This window comes from Vespula pensylvanica, chromosome 5 (assembly GCF_014466175.1).
Source record: "Vespula pensylvanica isolate Volc-1 chromosome 5, ASM1446617v1, whole genome shotgun sequence".
NCBI classification, from domain to species: domain Eukaryota; kingdom Metazoa; phylum Arthropoda; class Insecta; order Hymenoptera; family Vespidae; genus Vespula; species Vespula pensylvanica.
Window position 1 is genome coordinate 368,324 of NC_057689.1, and position 15,692 is coordinate 384,015.

The following is a 15,692-nucleotide window of genomic DNA, read 5'->3' on the forward strand; positions in this document are numbered from 1 at the left end:
CCCATCAGGAGCGTATCTACAGTTTGTCAAATACAAATTTTTATCGCGCATCTTTTGAAATTTTATATTTAATTCATATTTTTTATGTTCCTTCTTTATATATTTTATTATATTATTACTTTTACAATAGGATAACATTCAGACTATTATGATTACAATTCTTCTAAACGTACTATAACGATTTATGTTGTTGCAAAGTAATTTACCAATTAAAATAATTTCTAAATAAACCTATAAACGATCGTGTGTATGTTATGTGATTAATATAAATATATATTACTAGATTAAAAGTATATATGTAATTTTATAACTTTTATACGTTTTAATAAATATATTTAATTTTAGTATTGTCATTCAAGCTTACATAAAATAATAATTAATACATATTTTTCCTGAAGACATTAGAGACTATTATCTATCAAAATTTTTCCATCTGATTCTATCATTCGAAAATCAAAGTAACCAATAAGCAAGCAGAAATACTAATAAGCTACTAACTATTACTTACTGCCTCTTATCGCTAGAGTTAAAGAGGTTAGTCTCGGATGGTTTCGGGCATTCTCGTACAATTTCGGAAAATATCGGATTGTCTCGAGATTTCATACTACGGAGACCCGTGGAAGTGACGACAGAAGAGTGGTTCCAAAATGTTGTCGAGACTTGCCCTTCGTAATGGTAATTGATATTTATATTCAAGATGAAATTATAGTTTTCTAAAATACAACAATAGTGAACATATTTTTGATATTAATGCGATACATTATATCGTATCCGTTACCATTACCATAATTTGTATATGTAGTTACCGTTTATTTCATTTCTATTATATAATAATATATTTTTCAATTTTGTCAATATTTCAACAAATTAAATTTAAGTTAATCGATTCGATTTAAGCCAAAATTAAGTATATTTTTTAAACCTCTATTAATAGCTGATGGACTCATTTGTGCTAATGATAGATTATTGATTGATTTGTTTTGCGATAAAATCTTATAAAAGAAATGTATTTTTATGTTATTTAGCTCAAACATTACCATTAGCTATTCGTGGTATACAGGCAGTTACAATGTCAAATGGCCCTAGACCCGTACGTCTAGTAGATCCACCTCCTGTCAGATTTGGATTTATTCCTGATGAATGGTTTACTTTCTTTTACTCAAAAACTGGAGTAACAGGTAAGCTATAACAAATAATAACTTTTAACTGTATTTCTTTATTGATAACGGTAGTAGTTATATATATTTTATTTAAATTATAATTAGTTAAATATATATATAATTATTTTTTATATAAAATTTTTTATTTTCAGGACCTTATATGTTTGCTACTGGTGTAGGAACATATTTACTTTCCAAAGAAATATATGTCTTAGAACATGAATTTTATAATGCTCTTTCATTTGTGATTATATGGATAATTTTGGTTAAGAAATTAGGGCCTCCTTTATCAAAATATCTAGAAAAAGAACAAAATGCTGAAATTGAGTCATGGGAAGAAAGTAGAAAGGAACAAATTGACTCTGCCGAAGAAAATATAAAAAATATAAAAGATGCAGTATGGAGAGCCGAAGGGCAAAGCCTCCTCATGGAGGCCAAGAGAGAAAACGTAAAAATACAGTTGGAGGCTGTATATAGGGAGCGTCTTGCTCAAATTTATAACGAGGTAGATCATTTTTATTCTTGTCATATATTATAAAAATATATTTAAATGTAGTTCATATAAAGGTAATACTTTATACACACATATACACATATATATATATTAATATTTGCATTTTTAGGTAAAGAGTCGTTTAGACTACAATGCTCAAATACAGATAGTAGAACGAAGTATAGCTCAAAAACATATGGTACAGTGGATCATAAAGAATGTGTTAAAAGCAATTACACCAGAACAAGAAAAAGCAACTCTTCAACAATGTATCAAAGATCTTCAAGCACTTGCTTCAAAAGCATAAGGGATTATTATAAATAAAAATACAAATAAAATCCTTTATGTGAGTCTATTAGAAGAAATAGAAAGATTAGTATGACTCATTCTAAAATAGACTATGAGTATACTACAAATGAATAAAAAACAATATCTTTATAATTTAAACAATATTATTATCAAATTTTGATGATGTAATAAAATCTTCAATACAGCTTGATGATACCTCTGTTTAACCGAATTTCTCTTCTCATGTGTCATGTTTCTTTTTTTCTATTCTATTTCTTTATATAACCGTAATACTTTTATTTATTGTTATTATACATTTTTAAGATATAAACTGTAAAATAAAAAAGTATTACGAATAGAAGCATTTTCCATGAATGTTTACTGTGTTTTTATATTATAAAAAATTTGAGATTTCCAATAAAATGAAATTCAGAATCTAAAATAATTGCAGCTCTAAAAATCGCTAAAACATAACAAAAATTTTATATTTATATATAAAAATCTCGCCAATCCAAAAATATCGATTTCAATAATACTTTCTAGAATTCCATGATTAAACGAAAGTGCTTATTTCAATTTGGTCCAATCAGAACAATAGATATTATTTTTTCTTAATCCTTCAATCCTCTTTTAATGAGCCGTCCCATATTTTCATAGACACAACCATTCTATACATGAGTATAAGCTTTATGGTTGTACTTTTAACCATGATTGCAATCAGCTGCGATATGTCGGAATTGTAGATGAAACCAGCTTTAACACTGAACGAGTTGTGCGAGCATTTGCGAGTATGTATTTTGGTACTTTTCGGTACTAATCTGTAGTCGTCATCAGTTGTAATATTTGCGATAAAAAACGAATGCAGTTTTAGTTTACCAATTTGTTTATTTTTCAAATCACTTTTTTAATGCAAGTATTAACATAATGGATTAAAATAAAAAATTGGAAATCAAAAATTTGTTCATTAAATTTTTACAAGTATTTTTATTGGTAGAGAATTATAGTAAAAACGTCATAGCACATAGGTGTGTATATGTGTCCAAATGGCTTGGCTGTCAGATATTACAGATAAAGTAGAGGATCTATTGAATAAGATAGATAAAAATAGTGCAACTGTCTTGAACAGTGATTATTGGAAGCGGTAAATATTAATATTATTTTTGTAATGAAGTGCTATATATTTACATTTAAGAACTAGATATTAACTTCATAAAGTACCAAACCTTTTTTGTGTAAGATCTATGTATTTATGCCTATTTCAGCTACGATAATAACATTATTACAAAATCTTCCTTGGAAACTCCAAAACAGTTTACACACGAAGAAAATCTCTTGGACTATCTAAATACATCGTCAAAAAGTGTGACAAAAACAGTGGAATCTGGACTACCGTCGCCAATACCTTCATTATTAATGGAACGACCTACAAATAATATAGATTCCATACTACAATTATCAGTTCAGAGTAATGAACCAAATCCTGAAAGTACATGTACTTCTATAAATACAATTGATGGTGAAAATTATAGTTTTGAAAATGATCTACAAATTAGAAATATGCATTTAAGAAATCAAATACATAGATATCAAGATAATGCTTTCGATTCACAAATGATACAAAGAGCGGCAGATGATGGTAATTATATATAATTCTTAATTATAATTTTAATTTTTTGCAATAAATTTGTACAATTTATTTTCTTTCTTTAATTTATATCTAGATCATACTTTGGAAGTTGTCGAGCCAAAATATTCATATGATTCAAAAGTGCAATCATTAGACACAGATGAATTAATGATTTCACCTGATACTTTATTAAAATCTTCATCTGAAACTTTAACAGATCATCAAAAACAGATTGTAGTGTTAAATAATAAATTACAGTCCTTAAGAACTACAAACATCCAAATGTTAAAACAGATGACAGATTTACAAACTGTTCTTAGTAGAAGTAGATTAGAATTACTTTCCACTAGATCTGAATTAGAACAACATAAAGCAAGAGCTTTTAGAATATTACAGGACAAAGAAAAGTTAATAGCAGAATTAAGACGAAATGAATTTACAGGCATAGATGATGCTACTCTTGTAGAATTAAAACAATTGAGGTAATAACTATAAAACTATATTACTATAATAATATATCATAAAACTATAATAATTAATTAAACAATTTCAAAACAAATATTAAGTATACTAAGTCTTAAAATAAAAATTATTATATACATTATATATATATAAATAAATATATAGATAATATTACAGGCAAGAACGCGATCTTCTCAGAGAAGAAAATCAACAAACTCATGAACAATTAAGAACAGTACGTGATGAATTAAACAATACTGATCTTAATTTAGAAAAAATGAGACAAAGATATAATGAAATAAATTTAAAATCTCAAGAGAGTCTTGCAAGTGAAAGACAAAGAAGACAAGATGCAGAAGAAATTGCAAGATTACACTCAGAGGTAACATATAGTATATGATTGTAGATTTTTCGATTAACAAAAATAAGAATAATTTATTTTAGGAGATAAGGTCACTAAAAGATGAAATAACTCGTCAACAAAATAATTATACTATACAAATACAAAAACAAGATGCAGAGATATCTAGACTCCGGTTGCAGTTGTCTGCAACGTCTACACCAAATAGTGAAGTAGAATCTAGATTAGCTACTCTTACTCAAACTTTAGTGCTGAAACAACAAGCACTAGAAAACATAACAACAGAACGTAATGCATTGCGTCTTCAGTTTGAAAAACTAGAGGTAAATTTAATAGAATAAAAAATTTTATTTATTACTTAATTTAAATTATAATAATATATCTTGTTATTAGCTTGAGTTTAGAACTATTATAGGAAATTCCAATAGAAATGTAGCATACAATAATACAAACGATAATGATGATGTAAAAACTCAAGTTCCTATGTTTTTAATGGAAACACCATTTGATACTGGTGTCACCAGACGAGTAAAGAGAGCTTATTCTTCATTGGATGCTATCAGTATTCGTACAGGAGTTTTTTTGAGACGATATCCACTTGCAAGAATTTTAGTACTAATTTATATGGCGAGTATATAGCAAATTTTATTTTAATTAATTAAAATCCTATTATTTCTTACTGTTATTATGCTAAATATCTGTTAATTATTTTTTTACGTTTTTTAGGCATTACTTCAATTCTGGGTTCTTGTGGTACTCTTTTCACAATCACCAGAAGCACATTGATATAAATTAACATTAGATAACTAGAAATCGTTGTTATTTTTATATAGATATTTAGCAAAGAAGTTAATTATTGATAGAGTTATCTCAGTATCCTAAACTTTTATAAATTATTTAATTATCGTAAATTAAGGTATATGTAATACTCTTCACTTTATTCTTAATATTTGAGAATGTACAGTTTAAATAGATGGTCTTTCAATAGACTGTCTTGAAATTTTTAACAAAAATTAATCATCGCTTAATGAAGATCTACCAAAAATGTCGACTCACTTTGATTAATAATTACAAAATGATAAGCATTTTAAATATTGCGGTATCAAATAAAAAGTTGTAGAAATCGGGAAACTCTAAAGTGAGAATGTTTAAAATCTAATAAATCTTATTAAATAATTAACGATAGAAGAATAAAAGTATAATACACACGAATATATACATTGATTGTATGCAATTCATGTCAATGCTTCGTGTCAATAAAAATTGCAAATTCTAAGAGAAGAAAGATTCAGTCCTTTAAAACGTTACATTTGCCACTGGATAGGACCGCCAACTGTTGATAGAATTATGAACTGATTATAAATCAAAAATTTTTGTTACCTACGTATTAACGTCGATTAAAGTCATTTTTGATTGATAGTGACATTAAAGAGCTCTTAAGTTAATTTTTGTATAAATTATATGATGGTAGAATTTTGATAAACATCACTTTATTATTTGAATCGTATTTCCTTTTTAAATAGGTGATATAAGCCTAGGGAATATTTTTAAACAATGATTAAAATTATGTAGAAATATTATTACATGGTACTTTCCCAAATCCTACGAAATTTATATTCCTGTGTGATATTAAATCGGTAAAAAAAACAACAGTTATAAAATACAATTTTTTTATCTTTGACGTGCTATCCACACAATTTATACATCGGATGTTATCATTTTTATACAGAGATAGCAATAATATCAATGCACCTATTGGCAAAGGCAAAGGAGAAAAACTTTCATTGGACCGAATTAATTTCTATAGTTGGCAGAACTGTGACAAAATTTGATACAATATCAGAACGTAGTTTATCCTCATTCCTCGGCTTGAGCGTAAAAATTCCGAATATTCACGTAATAAGGAAACTGGCATCGATTGTTCCTCGTGGTGAACGGTCGTACCAAGAATAATACAATAGAAGATTTAATAATACTTATGTAGAAATAAAGAGGGAAAGCATGGTTTCGGTGATGCAGCCATTCATGGTGAGTCGACGAGATTAGACTTACAAGTTTGCACCGGTTTTGCTTTTGGCTTTGGTATTAATATCATGTAAGTATAGTTAATGACAGTGAATTAAAAAAATGACTTTTCCATTATATCCTTAGGATGTTGAAAGTTCAAGGAGCTACATCGATGAGCTGTATTCGCCGGATCCTCATAAATGTTTACAAGCAATTATGTGAGTGAGCGTGAGACTTAACCTCTAATTCCGATTATGCACAAATATCATTTTTAGAAGATACATACCAACGTTAGTCATTAAGAAGTCATGAATTAGTTATTAATTATATAAGTGATTCGTATAAAATTTTATTATTTAAATAAATCGTAAATGTTTACTTTGCTATTTATTTTGAATTAAGTGCTATTATTGTGATGAAAATAAATTTCACATATTTGTTTAATACATGTCTCAATTATCTATGCGATTCTTATTTATAAATATATATATATAATCCTTTGTACATAGAAACTATAATAATATTGGATTTTTTATTTTAGATGCCTTAAAAATTCTGTAATTGGAAGCAATAGACAAAAAGGTTCAGTGATAGCACAAGGTGTAGTGCCTCGATTGTTACAATTACTTGGTAATTCATCTGGCACACTAGCAGAGCGTATACAGCTAGAATCAGCTGTAACATTAGGTTCTTTGGCTAAGGGTACTGATCAACATGTCTTAGCTCTCATTGACTTGGGTGTGGTACCATTACTTCTTCAAGTTTTGCTTTCCATGCCTATCTCTGATTCCAATGCAGAAGGAAAAGGAAAAATATTAGATTCATTAAACGAAGCATGTCTGCGTTGCTTACGTACAGTGTTCCAACACACTGCAGCACCTGTTCATTCTATATACCAGGATCCTGCTTTGGTGCCACGTTTGTTATCATTAGCAAGCAGGTCTGTTACTTGTCAAGTTTGCGTAGCAACAATCTTAACAACGGCATGTAAGGTATGAATATATAATGTGTTTGGGCTTTTAATTTTTCTATAAGTAAAAAGAAATTAATTTATTTTATTGTTAGACTGCGGAAGAACAAAATGCCCTTTCTAAAGGAGGAGCGGTTGAAACATTAGCAATGCAACTCGATTCGCCATTAGCTGATGTACAATTGCCTGCATTGGCTTGTCTTGCAAACATGTGCTATCAAAATCATATGGTGTCTGCTATGGTTGCTGGAGCAACAACAAGTAATACTCTTAGAGGTAAACTTGTACCCGTAGCGTTAGGACAATTGATGGGACGTGAGAGAAGTTCATTAGTCCAACTGGAAGCTGCAAGATGTATAGCTTATATGCATAGGGCTGGTGCATTACCGTCTACAGATCCAAGAGTCGTATATCGTGCTTTACCTTGTCTTGTGAGACTTTGTCATAGAGATCGTCCACCACGAGAAAGAATAGCTGCAGCAGAGACATTAGCTTATCTTACAGAAGTTGATACTGATTTGCAACGTTTAGCTTCTATTAGTAATCACCTTATTCCAACATTAGCCGAGTTGTTAAGACCACATTCACAGGTAGAGTTTAAATATTTTGTTAATATCAGTATTTAAATATCTATGAATTTAATTACTTTATTTAACACAAAATTTATTTTATTATTCTTATTTATAGGTTCAAGATGCGACATTAACACAAGATATGCGCCAAGCTGCATTTAGAGCTTTTGCTTCTCTTGGTGCTAATGATGAAGACATTCGAAAACGCATCATAGAAACGGAGAGTTTAATGGAACAAGTTGTTTCTGGTTTACAAGATCCTGGTGGTCCTCGAGTTCGTTTAGCTGCAGTTAGATGTTTACATTCTCTTTCTAGAAGTGTGCAACAGCTTCGCACAACGTTTCAAGATCATGCAGTTTGGAGGCCCCTCATGCAATTACTTCATGGTGCAGATAAAGGGTTGGAAGGTATCATATTATTGTTGGTAATGGTAAATAAATATACAATGCATACAATTTACTGATCCAATATGATTTTGTTATCATTTCTTCATAGGTAGAACAGAAAGTGAAGATGATTTATTGACTGTTGCCTCAAGCACTTTGTGTAATTTATTATTAGAATTCAGTCCAAGTAAAGAACCAATTCTTGAATCTGGCGGAGTAGAACTATTGTGTTCTCTTACCAAACGACCCGATCCAGCATTACGACTAAATGGCATTTGGGCTTTGATGAATGTTGCTTTTCAAGCGGAACAACGTGTGAAGTCACAAATATTATCTTGCTTAGGCACTGACCAAATCTTTCGTCTTTTGGCTGATCCAGAATTAGCAGTTTTAATGAAGACGCTTGGTTTGTTACGAAATTTGCTTTCTACAAAAGCACACATAGATCGTATAATGGGTGAACATGCAGCTCATTTTATGCAAGCAGTTATATTAGTATTAGAAGATCCAGAACACCCAGCAGATGTAAAGGAACAAGCTCTCTGTATTTTGGCAAATGTAGCTGATGGTGATCGCGCCAGAGATCATATTATGGCTAATGAGGATGTTTTAAAGAAACTAATGGATTACATGGTAAATATTAGTCGCTTTGTATATATTAAGAGAGACTAATTAGTATTCTAATAACTAATTAATAATGTAAATAACTGTATATATTACCGAATCTTTTATTATGTATTTCATTATCATAGATGCATAGCAATGTAAAGCTACAAGTTGCAGCAATTTTTTGCGTGTGCAATTTAGTGTGGAGAGAAGAACCTGGAGCAGCACAACGTCAAGCACGTTTAAAAGAATTAGGCCTTTATCGTATTCTTCAACAATTACGTCACACGAAAGATTCTCAACTATTTGATAAGTACGTTGCTATTTATTTTTTACTTTTTCTATATTAAAAGTCATTACATATGTATATTAAAAACATAGAACATGCAATAACATATATAATGAAGTTTTAACGTTATTATTATTTTTATTCCAGAGTAAAAACTGCCATGGCACAATTCTATGATGCATGAACATTGACCATGTTAATGACGAAGGTTAGATTTTGAATTTGTGAATTTTTTATTTGAATGATATTATTTGATGTAGAATTAATACTGTGATCCTGTGCTTTTGTTAATACATAAGCATCTTAAACCTACTGAAATAAGGTGAAAATAATATTTCTAAGCCTGAGCTTGTAGCTTATTTACACTATATTTATTTTATTTAAAGAAAAAGAATTATCTTAGAGAATGAACATATACTTTACATATAGGAGAGAGGGTATGAATGCTGCTTGGTACCTTACGAGTACCTTTCAAATAAAATAGTTTTTAATCCGAGTTCTCGATTGCAATAAGGAGAATCAAACATTTAGAAACATTACAAATACAAGAAAATATGAGAGTGCTTATATACATTCGATGTTTCAGTGCATCTTCTGGCAAATTGTACTATAATCTTTACATAGTAATCACATAATACATTTTATTATCGTGAGAACAAAATTTTTTTCATATATTTTAAATAAATATTTGACTAGTAGACCTTAATACATGTTTGGAGCTTGTATCTTTGGTAGAGAGCTTGTATGAAAAATTTATGAAATGGAAATATATCTCTTTATCATGGTTATGTTGAAACCATACTCTTAAAATATATAAATTTAATTATATTTTTAATTATTTTGAATAGCTTAAATGCAGGTATAGATTTATGCAATCACGTAATGTTGATAACGGATGAATATTTCATCAACACTCAGTATGCATAATGAAAAATAAAGCATCATTCTTTGTCCTGTTTATGCAACTAATCATGTTGTGAGAATATCATATCAACGTCATACAGATTATACAGGTGCATCTCCATCATTACCCAAGCTTTCCATTGGATTATTAGCTAGTGGATCGAGTTCTGCAAATAAATCTAACCATGAATTACCTTTACCCTTTCCAACCCTGTTTTTTTTCTGCAAAAATAAATGTACTATTAATCAAATGTTACATATATATAAGCATTTGATATATGGAAACTATTTCGGATATCTTAACGTAAAAAATTACCTTATCATCTGTATTTGTAAGTTGCATATCCTTCTGTCCAACACCAAGTGTTGCATCACCTAAACTTTGTTTTAATATATTTGGTGGCAAAAAGGTATCATTTAATATAGCATCCCACTCATTTGAGTTACTACTTTCATCTTTGTCATTAATAATGTCATTTAAAAATGCAGCATTTTCTGAAGTCAATAATTGTAATGGTTGAGTGCTCTGGGTGCTTTGGTTTTCTGATACTGTAGAAGAAAAGTCTGTTAAGTTAAAACCTGTATCGCATATATCAAATACATCCATTGCCAAATCCAGATCTGACAAACTTTTATCTATATCTAAATGAGTTTTCACATTTATTTTGTCTATTTTTTGTTTGTTATCATTTATAGATTTATTTATTTCAAGGTTCAAATCTCCAAAAAATTGATCGAGTTCTCTGTTATGTTCGCTATTAAGATGTTCTACTATTCCATTTTTGGTTGAACTAGTATTTAAATCTTTTGACTCCAATACATCTTTCGGGTCAGATTCGATATCTAAGAGTTTCTCATTTTGTTTATCCGTACATTCTGTAATTGGTTTTATCTCTTCAGCTTCTTCAGCATTATCATGATAATCCGTTTCAAAAAATAATAATCTGAAATAAAAAATATTGGTATTTCATTAGAAAAAAATTTCTTATATCACAAATAATCTTATTTTTAATCTTTAACTTACTTATCTTTATTATCAGGATCATCATCCCCACCAGTTTCCTGTGCCAATTTAGAAGAGGTTTCTGCAAGTTCTCTTACAACCATAAAATCGTATCTTTGATAGCCTTTGAAGCTATTCGCTATTGTAGAATAAGCTTGTGCAGATTTTTTAGTAAAATTAAGCAGAGTACTTTGATATAAAACTAAGGCATGGCTAAACATATTACATCTGGCAGCAGCTAACAAATCTACTTTCTGTAGGCAGTCCAAAGCCAAGTTATCAAATGCTAGTTTCCCTCTATATTTTAAATAAAGAAATGTATGTGGTAATTTATATTATAGATAGATGGTTCATATTATTTCTAGAAAGAAATATTATTAATTATAGATAAAAAAGCTTACTGTCTGACACGTGTTTGAACCCTTCGAAATCTCTCCAATTGTTTAGAGGTATCCGGATCCAATTCTTGAGAAATGTTCTTCATCCATGATAATGCAGCTCGATATTCTGTCCGTGCTTTTTCCATTGACTGAACATTTTGCAATGTATCTTCTATAGCTCTTTGTCTAAATGTTTCAACCTCTTGATATAACCTTCCCAATGGTACTCTTAGAGCGAGTCTTTGTTGTCCAGAATAAGACAAAGATTTTCCAACAGCTAACATCATTTTGCCAGCTCTTGTTTTATCTTGTTTACCAGCTTCTTTTAGAAAACGGCCCATAGCATTTTCTTCTTGCGCAAGATCTAGAAATCGAAGATATGATAGTTATAAACATTATTGTTTCATTACTATTCGGATAATTATAATTTGAATCATTTTCAAGATCATATTTACTGCATAATCTTTCTTGATATTTATCAATAACTCTTTGCAAATAGGAACAGGATTCTTGAATACTACGGAATAATTCCAGTTTGGCATCCAATTCTGCATCTGAAGCAACTATGCAGTCGTCTTCTTTTTTTCCTAATTTACGAGATAAGGCTTGTTTTGTTACCCAATACTGATGTTGCATCTTAATAATTGGAGAATCATTTTGTGCATTTGACTTCTGTATCCAACGATCAAATGAATTTCCCGATATTCCTGAATTGTTTCTATCACTTTTAACATAGAAAAATTTTTGATCTTATTTAATCTTATTAATTTTCTTAATATAAAATAATCTGATTAAAAAAAGAAAGTATGTATTTACATAAGCATTTCCAATAGCTTTATTCATTTACTGATATAGATCTAATCAAAGCAAAAGAAATGAAAATAGAACGATTTCATAAGTTTTTATTTATTTGTAAATATTACTTAAAAAAAACTTACTACGTATTCATGACGATTACTATTCATTCGTTTTATATTGATTGGTATGACGAAAAACGATACATTCGATCAAGGCATTAATGTATTTACACGTTTAATACTAGTTTGACGTTTCAAGCGTATGTCATGTTACTGCCGTTTTACAATCATGGCTACGTTCGCTTAGAGCAGTAAAAGGCTTGTATACATGTAAACGATATTTCATATACAAAAAATTCCAGAAATTGGATTTTTTATTACGCGCATTTGTTATTATACGAAAGGTATATAAAGTTTACGATAAAATAAAAGAAAAATAGTGTCAGATATATTTAGTTATTTTAATATCTTGAACGATTCATTTTATTTCGTACATGTGAATATAACTTTCAGTGAATACTTGCTATGACAATAGATAGTATCTATAGTATTCACATTTTTTCTTTGTTCTGCCATATAGATAATTTCATTTTTCGAAAATTTTCTTTTTTTTTCTAGTAGATTTTCTTAGCGAATGAATAGATTTTATAAACATTTCATTTGCAAATAAAAATTAATTCTTTCAATATATTTTTTCTACACTTGAAATACATTCGGAAATATTGATCGCCTAAAAGCGTTTGAGTAAATGATAGTACTGATAAAAAGTCCATTTGATAAAAAGAAATTGTTTAAATTTTATAATCTATATTAGTATAGAGATCTGATGTATTGACAGAAATGAGTAACGTAATTTACCATATCATATTTATACAAGATGTTTGTTTCAAAAAGAGTTCAATCAAGTAACGTAAGAGCGCACCACTGTACAATGATAGGACAACCCCTTATGACAGACAAAATTCTTACATTCGTGTATGATGCGATAAACAAGGTAAAAAGCAGATGTAGATAATAAAATTGCATAGCATTTGAAACTATAATAAAAATATTAGTAAGAAAAGCATAAATGAACGTTATACGATAATATACGAACGAGATAAGATCCTTTACGTCTAATCCGTGAAAACGAGGACAATACGTTTGAGGTTTTAAACGATCATAACCGACGATCATAATCGATGAATGTAGCGTAAAGGAAAACGATAATGGTGCAGACATTCGGCGACAATCCTGTAAGGATGTTGCTTCATTTATAGTCGTCTTTTATGGTCATTTCTCACAAGAGATATTAATGCTTTAGATCGCCGTAAGCATTTGCTAAAACAATCAGGAAAAATTATATAGAAGAAATACATATGTGTGGAATAACGAATCTAAATCAGATCTTCTGATAACAGAAAGAATTTTGAACGTTAGGGTAATGGATGATGATAGAAATTTTAAAAGTCTTCACTTACCTCGTAATCGCGTCCGTGTCAAACTTAGTCAAAAAGTTGTCGGACGAAAGGAGAAGGGAAAATATTCCACGCGCGAAGCGAATCGGAAAATATTCATTTAATTATAAGAATCGAGAACATCAAAGAAAATTTTAGAAGATTTCGGAATATTCGAAAGGAATGGTATAAAATGAAGAATACGAAACAGTTCAAGTAGGGCCATCGTCGATTAAGCTGCAGGCGAATGGTTTCTTTTATCCTGAACTTATTTTCTTAAACTTTTCGGGTAATATCCATACTTTATTCCTTTAAAAAAAAAGGAGAATTTTCGTTGGTAAGCTTAAAATCTGAAACATATAGAGTAAAAAAGGGGAAAGTTACGTTTAATTACTGGCCTGGAATCAATCGACCATCGTCGTCTCGAGTTTAAAACGAGCTGGCTCTTTAAGTATTTGTTTCGTGTCCGTTAACTTAATCATTGTAAATCATATAACACTATTGCCGCTGAGAAGATCGGTAATAACACTTAATCACGACTCATATCAAGAGTCATCACGCAAATGATAGGTAAAGGGTTAATGACTCAAGTAGTAAGCATAATGTTACGAGCAAAAGGATGTTGCACTGTAATTTTAAAGCTTCCAACTACCATTAAGAATAATCGAGATCTCAGATGCGGTTCTATAGCTATCTTCGAAGTACATAATATTTTATAACAGTTGCGTATTCTTGATGTATCCCTTCCGCTTATCCGGCCCTCCGAAATCAACTATTTACGGCTAACGATTCCACAATAGAAGCACGAATTTAGGGTTAATAAGAAAATCGAATCCTTCCGACCAGCAACGCCAAGGTAAAATATTAGAGATTGTAAAATATGGCTTGCAAAACGTGATGCCTATGCTCGTCCGATCGAAACAATGTATCAGCGAATCTGATATTTCTGAACCCGAATGCACATAATTAGAACACGAATGTATATCTGGTTAGCCTTCTCGCAGGCGCCAGCAACCTACGCACATCCTACAACCTGTCCTATATTTTCCAAGCCCTCATAAACGTATAAGCGAAATTTTATGAAAGGAAAGTCTCGATGTTTATCGACATACGAATAGTTTTATTTATTTCTTTGACTTATCTCTGATACTATATAAATATCTCTGATACTATATAATAAAGAACAATAGATATTATGATATAAAGATCACCGCACGTAATTACGCAATTAATAGTTTTCTCCGAATTCAATTACCGCGATAAATGTAGCAAAGGATAATGCGAATTCGCTAGAGAAACAGACTTTGCAGTTGCTCTATCGTTGCCATAATCTGTAATATTCAAACTGCAGAAGTCTTCTATCTATGTAGATTTCTCGCTCGTTACATAAGTGAAGTCAATTAAATGATCCTGTATTACATTTAGGAAGCGTTAGTAATGAGTTAGACGCGAAAAGATATAGATCGAAAATTAATTATAGCACGAGTCCTTTTCGAATAACTTTCTTTCGTTTTAATTTTTGAGTTCGATCTTCGAAGCAGTGTCTACTCCTTGATAAAGAGTTCAATTTGCATTCTACTGAGATGTGAAATAAAAGAAATCTTTAAATCTTGAATTCATCTCGAAGAATAACATTTAAAAGGGCAACAAAATTCCTTATAATTTTTCTTACGTATCTTTATCGCAGTTGTCAGTATACCGAGGATAGGATACATGACAGCAGCGGTGATAAATACTGAATTACGCAGATCCTTTTGGTGCGAAGGCGCCAATAGGTCTGGCTCCCATTTCTCCCTAGAACTACCTCAGCATTTACTTTTCCCTTTTGTTTTTTTTTCTGTTGGTTTCTTTCAATCCATCTGGGACGCTGAATTAATTGCCTCACTGCTTATATTAAAAATGATAATTTCTTACCGTTGACTGGCAACTCGTTAGATTCTCGCTCGAAGAGA

The 15,692-nt window shown here is 30.1% G+C and overlaps 4 protein-coding genes across 12 annotated transcripts; 3 read left to right on the plus strand and 1 right to left on the minus strand.

Annotated features, from left to right (window-relative positions):
- Positions 1-514: 514 nt before the first annotated feature.
- Positions 515-2,173, plus strand: LOC122629641 (ATP synthase subunit b, mitochondrial). The gene is made up of 4 exons (XM_043813303.1): positions 515-675; positions 1,026-1,178; positions 1,313-1,665; positions 1,784-2,173. The coding sequence occupies exons 1-4, from the start codon at positions 648-650 to the stop codon at positions 1,958-1,960; spliced, it is 711 nt and encodes a 236-aa protein (XP_043669238.1). The 5' UTR covers positions 515-647; the 3' UTR covers positions 1,961-2,173.
- Positions 2,174-2,546: 373 nt separating this feature from the next.
- Positions 2,547-5,672, plus strand: LOC122629638 (golgin subfamily A member 5). 3 transcript variants are annotated; one of them, XM_043813296.1, is made up of 8 exons: positions 2,547-2,729; positions 2,936-3,082; positions 3,204-3,577; positions 3,663-4,050; positions 4,208-4,412; positions 4,475-4,714; positions 4,785-5,018; positions 5,118-5,672. In XM_043813296.1, the coding sequence occupies exons 2-8, from the start codon at positions 2,985-2,987 to the stop codon at positions 5,175-5,177; spliced, it is 1,599 nt and encodes a 532-aa protein (XP_043669231.1). In that variant the 5' UTR covers positions 2,547-2,729; positions 2,936-2,984; the 3' UTR covers positions 5,178-5,672. The 3 variants fall into 3 exon arrangements, with proteins under 3 accessions (XP_043669231.1, XP_043669230.1, XP_043669232.1); XM_043813295.1 differs by having other exon boundaries at positions 2,547-3,082; XM_043813297.1 differs by lacking the exon at positions 2,936-3,082 and having other exon boundaries at positions 2,550-2,729.
- Positions 5,673-6,142: 470 nt separating this feature from the next.
- LOC122629203 (armadillo repeat-containing protein 8-like) lies at positions 6,143-11,463 on the plus strand. Of its 4 annotated transcripts, XM_043812342.1 has the most exons (9): positions 6,143-6,419; positions 6,543-6,616; positions 6,940-7,390; positions 7,464-7,958; positions 8,056-8,347; positions 8,436-8,959; positions 9,079-9,245; positions 9,369-9,429; positions 11,165-11,463. In XM_043812342.1, the coding sequence occupies exons 1-8, from the start codon at positions 6,393-6,395 to the stop codon at positions 9,403-9,405; spliced, it is 2,067 nt and encodes a 688-aa protein (XP_043668277.1). In that variant the 5' UTR covers positions 6,143-6,392; the 3' UTR covers positions 9,406-9,429; positions 11,165-11,463. The 4 variants fall into 4 exon arrangements, with proteins under 4 accessions (XP_043668277.1, XP_043668276.1, XP_043668278.1 ...); XM_043812341.1 differs by lacking the exon at positions 11,165-11,463 and having other exon boundaries at positions 6,145-6,419; positions 9,369-10,013; XM_043812343.1 differs by lacking the exon at positions 11,165-11,463 and having other exon boundaries at positions 6,149-6,419; positions 6,543-6,688; positions 9,369-10,013.
- LOC122629204 (islet cell autoantigen 1) lies at positions 9,335-12,606 on the minus strand. 4 transcript variants are annotated; one of them, XM_043812348.1, is made up of 7 exons: positions 12,446-12,606; positions 11,963-12,231; positions 11,529-11,871; positions 11,149-11,424; positions 10,704-11,068; positions 10,441-10,619; positions 9,335-10,346 (listed from the first exon to the last, which is right to left on the minus strand). In XM_043812348.1, the coding sequence occupies exons 1-7, from the start codon at positions 12,454-12,456 to the stop codon at positions 10,227-10,229; spliced, it is 1,563 nt and encodes a 520-aa protein (XP_043668283.1). In that variant the 5' UTR covers positions 12,457-12,606; the 3' UTR covers positions 9,335-10,226. The 4 variants fall into 4 exon arrangements, with proteins under 4 accessions (XP_043668283.1, XP_043668281.1, XP_043668280.1 ...); XM_043812346.1 differs by adding an exon at positions 12,324-12,364 and having other exon boundaries at positions 10,441-11,068; positions 12,446-12,589; XM_043812345.1 differs by having other exon boundaries at positions 10,441-11,068.
- Between the last annotated feature and the right edge of the window lie 3,086 nt (positions 12,607-15,692).